The 13,645-nt window shown below is 29.1% G+C and overlaps 1 protein-coding gene across 3 annotated transcripts in view; it reads left to right on the top strand.

Annotated features, from left to right (window-relative positions):
• LOC117180912 (RNA helicase aquarius) overlaps positions 1 to 10,053 on the top strand; it is a 100,061-nt gene extending 90,008 nt beyond the window's left edge. For all 3 annotated transcript variants that reach the window (XM_033373528.1, XM_033373530.1, XM_033373529.1), the window contains 2 exons: positions 3,897 to 4,296; positions 9,607 to 10,053. In XM_033373528.1, coding sequence (XP_033229419.1) covers positions 3,897 to 4,296; positions 9,607 to 9,822 — 616 coding nt within the window. In that variant the 3' untranslated portion in view covers positions 9,823 to 10,053. The remainder of the gene's footprint in view (positions 1 to 3,896; positions 4,297 to 9,606) is intronic.
• Positions 10,054 to 13,645: the final 3,592 nt, after the last annotated feature.

Genomic DNA, 13,645 nt, shown 5'->3' on the forward strand with positions numbered 1-13,645 from the left:
GAGAATTCAAAATGATAACGCGGATTTATATTATTGGAAATCAATCTTTGAACTCTATAATTTATAAAAGTTAAAAACATTTTATTTTGCGGATTTGAATACAAAAAATTAAAAAAAAAAAACATTTAAACTTCAATTTTTAAAGTTTAAAATTGTAGAGTTCAGCGTTGAGTGCTTTAATTTGCAATTCAGTTGTAATTACCGCAAATGGACAATTTTTTGGCGTTAGAATTCGATTTTTAAAAATTTCATTGACCATGCCAATTTTTTGCAAAACGGAAAATCACCGCGAATTTTTGTCTTTGATTATCCATCCTGAACTGGAAAAACCTGAAAATGTCAGGGAAATTTTCGGAAAGTCAGGGAATGTGTTCGAGAGTGTGCTTAAATTTTTTTAAATTGCAATATAAAATTGGTTAAAAATTATTGTTTACTTGTAAAATTAGCTTTTTATATGACTTTATTTAACTATTTTGTTGAAATTTCGTGTTTTGTGTTTGTTTGAAATGAAGGTTTTTAACTAAAACTTCAACTATTCTAGTTTTGGTTGAAAATTTAACATTCCTAGTTGAAAATTCAAGTATCTTCTGCAAAATGCATGTCTTTTGTTGAAAATGCGTTCTTTTTTTATAGAAAGTTAATATTTTTTGTTACAAATTTATCTTTGGATTGAAAATTGAACAGTTTGTTTGCAATTTTTTATCTCTCTTAACTGAAAAATCTTTCTTGGTTGAAAGTTCAACTCATGTTGAAAACTTATATTTTTGGTTTCATTCAAATGTTTTTTATTGAAAATTGAAATATTTTTTTGGTTGAAATATCAATCAGTACAGCTTTTGTCCATAATTGATCTTTTTTGGCTATTAATATTTAATTACTTGGTTTGAAGTTAACATTTTTTAATAAAAATTTTTTTTTTGTTTAAGATCATTTTAATTGGAAACTCAATACTTTGGTTAAAAATTAGTTTTTTTTGTTTGTTGAGAATTATTTTTTTATAGCAAATTTAAATTTTCAAAGTATTATATTTTTTGTTAGGAATTCATAGATTTTGTTTGTCCTACTTTGTCCAAAATTCGTGTTGTTTAAATAATAATGGTTAAGGAAAAGTAAAAAATTAGTTAGAGAAAAAAATTAGGGAATTTTGAAAATAAAATCTTGAGGCTACTCTGGGATAGTATTTTTTTACTCATTTATTTTCCTGTTTTTTCTGTTTCAATTTATCTTTCTTGACAGATGCTTCCACTTGGAGATTATACTTTTAGATAAAAATTTTATTATTTTGTTGGAAATAAAAGAACTCCTTTAAAAAGTCATCTTTTTTTAGCTTAGGATTCAACTATTTTTGTTGAAAATTAGTATTTTTTGGTTGAATTTAACTGTTTTTTTAATTTAAAATACAAATATTTTCGGTTGAAATATGTACTTTTTAATTATTCATTGAAAATTCATATTTTTTGGTTAAAAATGAAGCTACTTTTTTAAGGTTCAACAAAGCTATTTTTTTAAATGAACTTTTTTTAACTTGAAATGTAACATTCCTGTTTTCAGTTCAATTTTTTTTTTTATTGAAAATGTAACTTCTTGAGTAAAAGTTGAAATTTCCTCTCAGTTCTCAGTTGAAAATTATACAGTTATGTAGAAAAACCGTCTATTTGGTTAAAAATTTGTCTTATTTTTTTTTTTGAAAAGTTTAACTGGTTTGCTATAAAATTTATTTTTGTTGTTGTTGCAAATTCATCATTTAAGTTGAAAATTCGACTATTTTGTTGTGAATTAGTTTTTTTGTTTTTAAATATTTGACTATTCTGGTTAAAAAATTCAGTTTTTTGGATTAAAATTCTTTTTTTAAACTGAAAATGTAACTTTTTCTTTTTTCGTTGATAATTCGTTTTTCCTTATACAAAACTAATTTTCTTGGTTTGAAATTTCCTATTTTTTGGTTAAAAATGTAACTGTGATTGCTTAAAAATGATTATTTTTTCAACTGAAAATGTAACATTTCCATTTTTGGTTTAAAATTTATTTTTTTAATTTGAAAATTTAATTATTGTGGTAAAAGTTAAAATCTCCTATTTTTTGCTTAAAATGCAACTGTTTTGTTAAAAAATTAACTATTTTCTTGTGAATTCGTCATTTACTCAAAAAAAAGTATATATTTTGGGTTGCAATTTCTTCATTTTAGTTGAAAATTCAGGTTTGTCTTCGAAAATCTGACTATTTTGTTGACGATTTTTTGTTTGAAATTTTTTTTTTTGGTTTACATTTACAACTAGTTTTTTTTGACTGAGAATGTAATTTGCCAACTTAAAATTTCCTCTTTTTCGGTTAGAAATGCAGGTTTTAGTAGAAAATTAACTTCTTTCTTGAAAACTAATATTTTCAGGTTAAAAATTCAGCTGTTTTGTAAAGAATTCGCTTTTTTTGGTTGAAAATTGAACAATTTTGTAGAAAATTTAAATGTTTGGTTAAAAATTAAACTATGTGGTTGAAAACTCACTTATTTTATAGAAAATTCGTCTGTTGGCTAGCAAGTTTAAGTATTTGAATAACATTTTTTTCTTTCCTGACTTAAAGATCTTTATTTATCGAAAATTGTTTTTCTGATTGGAGTAAGTTCATGTAATTCACTTAATTCAGCTAGTGCGTGCCTGAATTATTGAACTGATGATTCATGTGGTTTTTTAAAATAAATTAAATTGACTTCGAAGTTATCCGAAGTTATCCGAAGTAATTTAAGTGATCAAAGTAATTAATTTGTAATCCATATCTTCCTCAGTTGAAAATTGAAGTATTATATTGAATATTCATCTATTTCGTAAAAATTTGATAGTTTTTGTAGAAAATTGATATTCTTGGTTAAATTTTATACTACCTGGTTGATATTCGAACTTCTTGTTAAAAATTCATTTTTTACTTTTTTTGGTATTAGTTGAAAATTTCACTTTTTGGTAGAAAATTTAATTATTTTTTTAGAAACTTCTAGTTTTTAGGCTATATATTTATTTATAAAATGTAGATTTCTCTTTTTCAGTCGAAGATTCTTCATTTTAGTTGAAAAATCATCTCCTTGAAAATCGGAATATTTTGCTGAACATACGATATTAAAAAAAAATTTTATAATAAATATGTGAAAGCTTGATTTTGGTAGAAAATTTAACTGTTTGAATGAAAAGTTATCTTTTTAGTTGAAAATTTAACTGCTTCGTTAAAAATGCATGTATTATTTTGAAATTCATCTTTTTTGGTGGAAAGCTAATCGTCTCGGTTAAAATTGTATTGTTTTCAATTCTTTGGTTAAAATATAATATACTTTGTAGAAAATTTCAACTACTTTGTTTGAAAATCCAAGTGTTTGGTTGACAATTAACTTTTTTTTATAAACAGACAATTCTGTTCCTTTTTGTATCCGTTTTGTTTGAAATGTTAATGAAAATTCGTCTTTTTGGTTGTTTTTAACTGTTTTTTTATTAATATTTGTTTGAGTTGAAATATCAATTATTACCATTTTTGTTTTTGAGAATTCATCTCTTTTAGTTAAAAATTAATCTACTTCTAGAAAAATCCAAAATAATGTTAAAAAGTCCATTTTTTGTTTGAAGATTCTTCATTTACGGCGTTTGAAATACTTCGTTTTCAAGTGCAGAAGTTTAAAGTGCAGCATTATGAAGCGCTGCAGTTTAAAATTATGCAGTTAAAAATGCTTCAGTTTGAAGTGCTGCAATTTAAAGTCATTTTATTTTCAGTTGAAAATTGATCTATATATTTTGTTAATCATCCATCTTTTTTTATATAAATTTAATGTTCTTGGTTGAAAAATTCAACAATCATGTTAAAAAGTACCCGGTTTTAGTAAAATTGTGATGTTTAATCTGATCTTGTTCCTGTTCACATAGATGTGCCAACAATCCCTTGATCGGTCGACCAAATAAAGTGACCACTGTCGATAAGTACCAGGGACAACAGAACGACTATATACTTTTATCTCTGGTGAAAACGCGTGCCGTGGGTCATTTACGAGACGCGCGGCGTCTTGTTGTAGCAATGTCTCGAGCACGATTGGGACTCTACGTCTTTGCAAGGGTCTCTCTCTTCAAGAATTGCTTCGAACTCACTCCAGCCTTCAATCAGCTTATGCTTCGACCATTAAAATTGTCACTATTGCCTCACGAAATCTATCCCTCCAGGAGACCGAACCAAGATCCACCAGCAGCTCCTCCAATGGAAATTGACGACATGCCGCATATGGCGAAGTTTGTGTATAGTTATTACATGGAAAAAGTCAGTGCTATGAAGGCAAGTTTAGCAATTATTATGTCATATTTTTTTCGGATTTTTATATAATAGAGTTTTACAGTTTTGTGAAACTTTTATTGAGTGAAATTATTCAAATAAAAGTAATAGTGTTTCCAGCAATTTTATACAAGATAAAAGCAGGAGCACGTTACTCTATCATACATAATGGACTCGATCATGTCACAAACGACACTCTTTTTGACACTTTTAAAACCATTAGGTCCCAAAATGAAGAAATTTCTCTCTTACGTTTGAGCTTGAATAATTTTATAAAAAAGGCAAAGAATTTATTGTAAAATACTCTTTCCTACTATTTTCGGATATTTTCTAAACGATGCAATGGTTCAAAAAACGGAAACCAAAAATTTAAAATTTTGTTTTATCGATGTTTTTTCCCTCAAATCATATAAATATTTAATTATTTCTGTAAAAAGGTGTTTGAATAGTTTATCTTTGAACAAAATAAAAATATTTAGTGTTGAATAGGTAAAATCATGATATTAAAATTATAAAAAATCATTTTATTGCTATTTTACGTCATTTTCACTCCAGAATCTTATAAATTTCATCTTTTAGCCGTTGTTTTTATTGAAAAACATCGTTGCCCGACAATTACCACGTGGAGATTGATGATTAAAGCATCTTTTTTGTTTTGTTTTTTGTTTTTACGTTTATTTTCTAATTGAATACTGTAATCTCATTTTACAGTTTACATTTGTCGGTGAAAATAAAAGTGGGATCAATTATATTACTCTTGTTGATTTAAAAGACGTATCAATGGTTTTTACTGCTGCTGGACTGTCACCCTTGTTCATGGCTAAAAGAAGAAGTAAAGAAAAAAAAGTAAATGTAAATTTTCCGAATGCTTTTCAACTTTATAATAAGTTTATGGGTGGGGTTGATGTACATGATGCCCGCTGCAATTACGCTGTGCCATGTATACAATCAAAGAAATGGAAATGGATTGTTTTTATTAGGCTAATTCAATCTGCTATTGAAAATGCAACAGTAATTTCGAATTATGTCCACGAAGGCGAAAAAAAGTTGAGTGCCTTAGACTTGGTGATAGCCATTGCAAAACATTATCGTGAAAAACAAAAGTGATCTCAAAAGAAACACCATAAAGTGATGAGAAATGAAAAAATAAAAACAATCTTAATATCATGATTTTACCTATTTAACACTAAATATTTTTATTTTGTTTAAAAATAAACTATTCAACCACCTTTTTAATGAAATAATTAAATATTTATATGATTTGAGCTAAAAAATATCGATAAAATGAAATTTAAAATTTTTAGTTTTCGTTTTTTGATCGCCATTTTGTTTTAAAAAATCGTAGATAAAAAGACTCCATAGATTAAAAAAGTTCAGACATTTTGTGTACTTTTGTGCATATTTGCGCCCATAAAAAAATTCCTTCCTCCTCTATTTTTTGATGGAAAAAAAATTGCTTAAGAAAAGAATTTTTCTGTTAATTTGTTAATTATTAATTGAAAATCAATTTTTTCCATTTTATAAACTTAAACTAAACTTAATGGGTTAAACAATGCAACTATTTTTTTCAAAGTTACACTAATGCTACTATTTTCTTAAATTTCTTGCTGATGCAACTAGTGTAACAGTTTGAATTTATGGAGTTTGATTTTCTGCAGTTTAAATATCTTCAGTTTGAAGTTCTGCAGTTTGGAACGCTGCAGTATAAAGTGCAGCTATTTGAAGTGCTGCTGTTAAAAGTGCATCATTTTAAAGTAATGCAGTTAAAATTACAGCATTTTAAAGAACTGCAATTTGATTGACTGAAGTTTAAAATACTAGAGTTGAAAAGTGCAACAGTTTGAAGTGCTGCAGTTTAAATTGCTGTAATTTAAAATGCTGCAGTTAGAATTTCTGCAATTTGAGGTGCTTCTGTTTGATGTGCAGCAGTTAAAAGTCCACCAATATGAAGTGTTACGGTTAAAAGTGCATCAATTTGAAGTGCATCAGTTTGATATACTACATTTTGTATTTCTGCAGTTAAAAGTACTGCAGTCTCGAATGGTGCAGTTGAAAGCGCACCAGTTTGAAAAGTCGAACTTTAAAAGTGATGTTAGACATTAGCCTTGGAGAGCTTCGCTACCATTGCGCTAGCTTTGTTAGCTGCTTTCGAGATATGTGGCCAGTGCTTGAGTTTCTTGTCGACATGCACTCCTAGAGAACGGGCCGCTGGCGCAGCCACAACAGTTTCTCCTGCTATCTCAAACCTCACTAAATCCCAATAATGTCTCTGTCTCGTCAGGACCATAACTTCCGTTTTACTGGCAGCTAATGAAAGACCATTTTCTTCCAGCAAATCGTTGACAAGACCTGTAACATAGGCTAGTCTTATTTGAGCTTGCTCTGTATTCCTTGCCAATATCATGGCCGCAAGGTCGTCTGCAAAGCCGATCAGTTTGACCCACTCAAGTAGAACGATTTTCAGCACACCGTTATAAACAATGTTCCATAAATCAGGTCCAAGTGCAGACCCCTGTGCCCCACCTGCAGTGACCTTCCGACTCTGCTGGCCCTCTGTGATCTCGTACAACAGCATCATGTCGTCAAGGTAATCACTGATCACCCTTCGTAGATACGCCGGCACCCTGTATCCATGCTCAAGTGCATCCAGGATGTCAGCCCACCTGGCTGAGTTGAAGACGTTCTTCACATCGAGGGTGACCAGTACACAGCAGCTCCTAGTTCTATGATTACCCTGCCAAGCCCTTTGAGTCATTGTTATGACTTCTCTAATAGCGCCAATTGTAGAGTGCTTTGTGTGGAACCCATGTTGATTCTCAGACAGTCCACTTGAATTTTCTATGGCATTCCGTAGACGAGCCCGTAGAAGTTTCTCGAAGATTTTTCCTGCATTGTCCAGCATGCATAGTGGTCTGAATGACGAGGGAGTGATGGGAGGGCCCTTGCCCTTGTCCAGCAGAACCAACTTCTGCATCTTCCATATTTTTGCAAAGATGCCAGCCACTAGGCATACATTAAACATATTAAGTAAAACTAATGGGTATTCGCTCGCAACTAGCTTAATTATTTCGACAGGAATCCCATTTGGACCCGGGGCCTTTTGATTGCCCAAGGAAGAGACAGCGATGTGCAATTCGTCGTTGGTAAACAGTTGGACATCAGCTTCCACTACCAACATCGAGGCGCAAACTCTTTCCGGATGTTCAGGACAATATTGTATTCGCAACTCCAAACATCCTTGTCTACTTTTTCCAGAAGCGAAGTTCATCCTTGCCTCTTGCTGATTTTTATGGCCTTCGATAGTGCTTTTTGATGAGGCACACAGTCCCTTCGACCATACCTTCATCTGTTTGCCTTGTTGCGTTTTTGGGGCACAAAGCCTCCCCAGTGAGGTCACCCGCTCTAGCCAGCGTTTCAAGAACTGCCGAGCGATTGAGCTTTGCGACGTTCCACCAGGACTAGGTGTGCTTTCTGCTAACCTCTTCTTACTGCGTTGGTCTTTAGTTGTGTTGACCTGCTTCCCGGTGTGCTTGGCTGCTTGTATTGTAGCCAAACGTGATTTCTACAGAATCTCTTTGAGACCCTCTAGAATGTATCCAGTTTGTTCCAGGCCATCCTTAATTCGTTTGTCAAGATTCTTCCTTTCATCGGCATGCTCGTTCATTTTTTTAAGAACTAGAATAAGCTTGTTCAACAAGTACTGTAGCGTAAGATTTTCACCAGCTGTCACATCACTTTCCTGCATTTGATTACCCATAGCATCTTCCTCCTCTTTGGCAGAGCTAGTATCCACTGTCTGCCGATTGGTGTTCTTTTTGCCCCCCCCCCCCAAATCCGTGCGAAATGTATTGGACACTGGGGCTTTCACCTGATCGGAACCAATAGAGAGATTGGAGCTCTCTTGGGGTATTTCGTTTTTTAAATAATTACTCATATTATGTTTATAATTCAGGTTTCCTTCCCCAATCTGGTTTTTGTCCACCCCGGGTATTTGATTTCCCCGGTACCACCCATATCTGGGAGGCGTTCCCCTATCCGCAACTCGGGGAGGCGCTCGATGAAGGACCAGCAACCCCACACGAGTTAAAAGTGCAGTTAAAAGTGCAGCCGTGGAAATAGACCGCAGTTTAAAGTGTAGCAATTTGAAATGATAGAGTTTAAAGTGAAGCAATTAAAGTTGGCTACAGTTTAAAGTAATGCAGTTTAAAAAGCTGCAATTTAAAGTACTGATTTTTGAATTACTGGAGTTTATAATTGCAGCAGTTGTAAAGTGCTGCAATTTGAAGTGCTTCAGTTTAAATTTCAGCAGTTAGAAGTACTTCAGTTTAAATTTCAGCAGTTAGAAGTGTAGCAGTTAAAGTGAGCTGCAGTTTGAAGTACTGTTGTTTGAAACTCTGTAGTTAAAATTGCAGCAGTTTGAACTGCTGCAGTTAAAAGTGCAGCAGTTAGAAGTGTATCAGTTAAAGTGGGCTGCAGTTTGAAGTAGTGTAGTTTGAAACAATGTAGTTAAAATTGCAGGAGTTTGAACTGCTACAGTTAAAAGTGCAGCAGTTGAAATAGTCTGCAGTTTAAAGTGCAGAAATTTTTAAGTGCAGGAGTTTGAAAAGTGGGGTTCAGTTTAAAAAACTGCAGTTTAAAGTGCAGCAATTTGAAGTGCTGCTGTTTAAAGTACTGCAGTTTAAAACTGCATCAGTTGAAAAGGGCTGTAATTTGAAGTTCTGCAGTTTGATGTGCTGCAGTTATAAATTGCACCGGTTTAAAGTGCTTTAGTTGCAAGCGCAGCAGTTTAAAAGTACAGCAGGTTGAAGTGCTACAGTTAAAAGTACAATACTGAAAATGGGCTGCAGTTTGAAGTACTACATCAGTTTAAAGTTGCAGTTATAAGTGTAGCAATTTGATTAGCTGCAGTTTAAAATGTTGCAGTTAAACGTTTTGCAGTTCGAAGTGCTTCAGTATAAATTTCAGCAGTTTGAAGTGCTGCAGTTAAAAGTACAGAAGTTTAAAGTGCTTCTGTTTCAAGGGCAGCAGTTTGAAGCTCTGCAACTTGAAGTTCTGCAGTTCAAAGTGCAGTAGTTAGAAATGCTGAAGTTTAAAATTATGCAGTTAAAAATGCTTCAGTTTGAAGTACTGCAATTTAAAGTGTTGTAGTTTAAATTACTGCAATTTGAACTAATGCAGTTTAAATTGTAGCCGTTAACCAGAATCACTCTCTTTTGTGAACTTTACCCTTATCGACTTTCTAATGTATGATAAGTGTGTCCTCTTTTTTTGAAACTAGTTGAAAATATTTTACACTGAATGTTTTATGCGCAGGGTGTACACAAGGATATCCTTGAAGGAGTGGAGAAAGAGTTTCTTGAAGAAGCAACAAAGAGGTATCATGAAGAGGGAGCCAAACTAGAGCGAGAGTCATCAGACGATGAAGATGAAAATTCAGGAATTCAAGATGCCCCGAGTAAAACTGAAACTACTCAAAACATATGTGAACCTATAAAGAACTTGTTGGGCGAACCATTGGACGAAAGTTGAATGAATGACTTCAATAGGCCCATATTCCTATATCTTATGTAGTAACTTATAAGATGAATGTAAGATACTTTTCATGTTCTCATTTTTGTATAGATCACTCATATTGCAGCCTCAAAATAATTATGTAATGACTGAATTCTGGCTAACGGAATTCTCCATTCAATAATAATGATCAAGTTTTCGTTACGCGATTATAGAAAAATGGTAAGGTAATAAAATTTTGTGTACAAATGTTTTTTCTTATCCTTTCACTTTTAACTATTTAAATAATTGAAGCATCGGCTTAAAAAAACGTCGTATAAACAGAGATTTTAACTCACTGAAATCTACTTTCAATCGGATTTTTTATTTTGACTTTTATTCTTTTTAATTTTCTTTAAAATAGTATTTAATATTTTTCCATTAAAAAATGAAACTTAATAGTTTATTCTATCAAATTTTGTCTGCAGGAAAATAAAAAGCATTAAACTAAAGACAACAATTTACATTAACAATTTATAAAAAAATTAAAAATAAATATTCATAAGTATTTGAATATTTCTGTGAAGTTGTATCAATAACCTATAGGTACTTAAAACAATGAATATGATGATTTTATATTAAAAATATTTTTTTATCTGTAAAAATGATTTTATTACAAGATACAAAAGCCTTATCATCAAATTTCCAGCATTTTGATTTCATAATTTAAAATAGCTTGAATCCTAATTGTTTTGGGAACAAAAATGATTTAACTTTTCTTAAATGTAGTATATTTTTTCTTAAAACTATTTTAAAATCCGTTATTTAGGGAGAAAGGTAATTTGATTACTCAGGTAAAAGTCTGGGATTTTGAACAAAATCTCGCAAAAATCAGGGTATTTTTATAAAGCAATTTAAACAACTGCTAAAGGGTATTACATAAAAAATTGTAGGGAATAATTACGGAATTTTGGGTTGATTTTGATTGTTTTGATCAAGAATGTAACTATTTTATTGAATATTGTTCTTTTTGGTTTAATTCAGCTGTTCTAGATTTAACATTAAATAAGTTTGTTGTTTTAGATATCTACTATTACATTATTATTTGAAAATGCATTTATTGTTGAAAATTTGTTTTTTTTTTAAATTAATTTTTAAATTGAAAAATTGAAACGATTTAATAATAATTCAACTATTCCAGTTAAAAATTCATCTGATTGAAAATTTAACTGATGTGTTGAGTATGATTGTTTTAAATTAAAAATTCAACTACTTGGGTAAAAGTTGAACTCATTTGTTAATAATATATTTATTTACTGCAGATTGATCTCTTTGTTTGAAAATTCAACTTTTTTGTTGAAAATTCAATATTTTCGAGTTAAAGACTGAAATGTTTTACTAAAAGTTCATTGTTTACCATTCAAAGATTTGGATGAGCTTCTTTTCTTGATTGAAAAATGCGACTTCTAATTTTTTGTTAAAAATTAGATGTTTAGTTGCAAATTTAACTATTTTGTTAAAAATTCAACTATCCTGTTGAAAATTCAATTTTTGTGTTGAAAGTTCAAATTTTTAGTAGAAAATTGACCTATTTTGTTAAAAATTCATTTTTTTTTAGTTGAAATATTATCTAATTTATTTTTGGTTGAAAATTTCATTAATTTTATTGAAAATTCGACTGTTTTTGGTTAACAGATCAACTTTTCTTTATTGAAAAATGTCATTTTTTGAACATTTTTTTTCTTTGATGAAAATTATTATTTTTTTTACTAAAAATTCAGCTTTCTTATTTTTTGCTAACAATTTATATTTTATTATATTATATTTTTGTTCGAGAATTCATCTTTTTTAAGTTGAAAATTGATCTATTTAGTTGAAAATTCATTTTTGTTTGCTAAAATATCAACTATTACGTTTTTTGTTGAATATGTAACTTTTTGGGTGAAAAATTTAGCGGTCTTCTACAAAATTCGTCTGATTGACTCAAAAATTTAACTATTTAATGAAATAATAAGTTAAACTCTATTTGGTTTTAAATGCTGTTAGGTTAATAATTGAGTAATAATATTTGGTTAAAAGTTCATTTTTGTATTGAAAATACAACTATTCATTGACTGAAAATTAATTCTTACTGTTGAAAATTTGATTAATTTGTTGTAAATTCAAGTATTTTGTTAAAAAGTCATCTTTTTTGTCGAAATTTCCACTGTTTTGTTGAGAATTTTTCTTTTTGGATTAAGAACACTTTTTTTTTTAATTCTAGTCTTGTAAAAAATTAAATTATATGTTTTTAACTTTTTTTGTTTGAAGTTCAACCTTTTTTTAAATTCGGTTGAAAAATCATCTTTGTGAAGTAAGAATTGAAAAGTTCCGTCAAAAGTTCAACTAATTTCTTGAAAATTGAACTATTTGGTTAAAAAGTCATATTTTTTATCGATAATTCAACTGATTTATTGAAAATTCATCTTCTTTCGATGAAATATTTTTTAAATATTTTTAATTATTTTTTAGATTGAAAATTTAACTATTTATTAACTTAAAAGTAATTTTTTTTTAAATTCTAGTCTTCTAAAAAATTAAATCATTTCTTTGCCACTTTTTTTTGTTCAACTAATTTCTTGAAAATTGAACTATTTGGTCAAAAAGTCATATTTTTTCAATAATTAAACTGATTTATTGAGAATTCATTTTCTTTGGATGAAATATTTTTTTATTTTTGAAGTTATTTTTTAAATTGAAAATTCAACTATTTATTGACTTAAAAGTAACTCTTATGTTGAAAATTCGAGTACTACGTTAAAATGTAATATTTTTTGTTGAAAATTCGTCTTTCTGGATTAAAAACATTTTTTTTTTAAATTCTATTCTCCTAAAAAATTAAATTATTTGTTTTGAACTTTTTTTGTTTGAAGTTTAACCGTTTTTTTTTTAATTTGGTTGAAAACTCATCTTTGTGACGTGAGAATTCCAAAATTTCGTTAAAAGTTCAACTATTTTGTTGAGAATTTAATTATTTTGTTGAAAATTGAACTATTTGGTTTAAAAGTCATATTGTTTTGTCGAAATTTCAAAATTCATCTTCTTTGGATGAAATATTATTTTATTTTTGAAGTTATTTTTTAAAGTGAAAATTCAACTATTTATTGACTGAAAAGTAACTCTTATGTTGAAAATTTAATTATTTTGTTGAAAATGCAAATACTTTGTTGAAATTTCAAATGTTTTGTTGAATATTCGTTTTTTTTTTAATTAAAAATACTTTTTTTTTTAAATTCTGGTCTTCTAACAAATTAAATTATTTGTTTTCAACTTTTTTTGAAGTTAAACCCTTTTCTTTAAAAATTTGATTGAAAACTCACCTTTGTGAGTTGATAATTCCAAAATTTGGTTAAAAAATCAACCATTTTATTGAGAATTTAATTATTTTGTTGAAATTTTCATCTTCTTTGGATGACGTATTTTTTTATTTTGGAAGTTATTTTTTAAATTGAAAATTCAACTCTTTATTGATTGAAAAATAACTCTTGTGTTGAAAATTTAATTAATTTGTTGAAAATTCAAATACTTCGTTAAAAAGTCATATTTTTTTGTAGAAATTTCAACTGTTTTGTTGGACATTCGTCTTTTTGGAGTAAAAACACTTTTTTTTTTTTTTTAAATTATAGTCTTCCAAAAAAATTTAATTATTTGTTTGCAACTTTTTTTGTTTGAAGTTTAATCTTCTTGTGTTGAAATAAAAAAAAATAATTTTAATATGAAATTATATTAATCTGTTTCTAAAATATTCTAGGTAAAAATGTTAAAAGATTAAATTGTTTGATCTTTCAATGTCAATGTTCGGGGAAAGGTCAGGTAATTAAAA

The sequence above is a fragment of the Belonocnema kinseyi genome, chromosome 9, assembly GCF_010883055.1.
Source record: "Belonocnema kinseyi isolate 2016_QV_RU_SX_M_011 chromosome 9, B_treatae_v1, whole genome shotgun sequence".
Lineage (NCBI taxonomy): Eukaryota > Metazoa > Arthropoda > Insecta > Hymenoptera > Cynipidae > Belonocnema > Belonocnema kinseyi.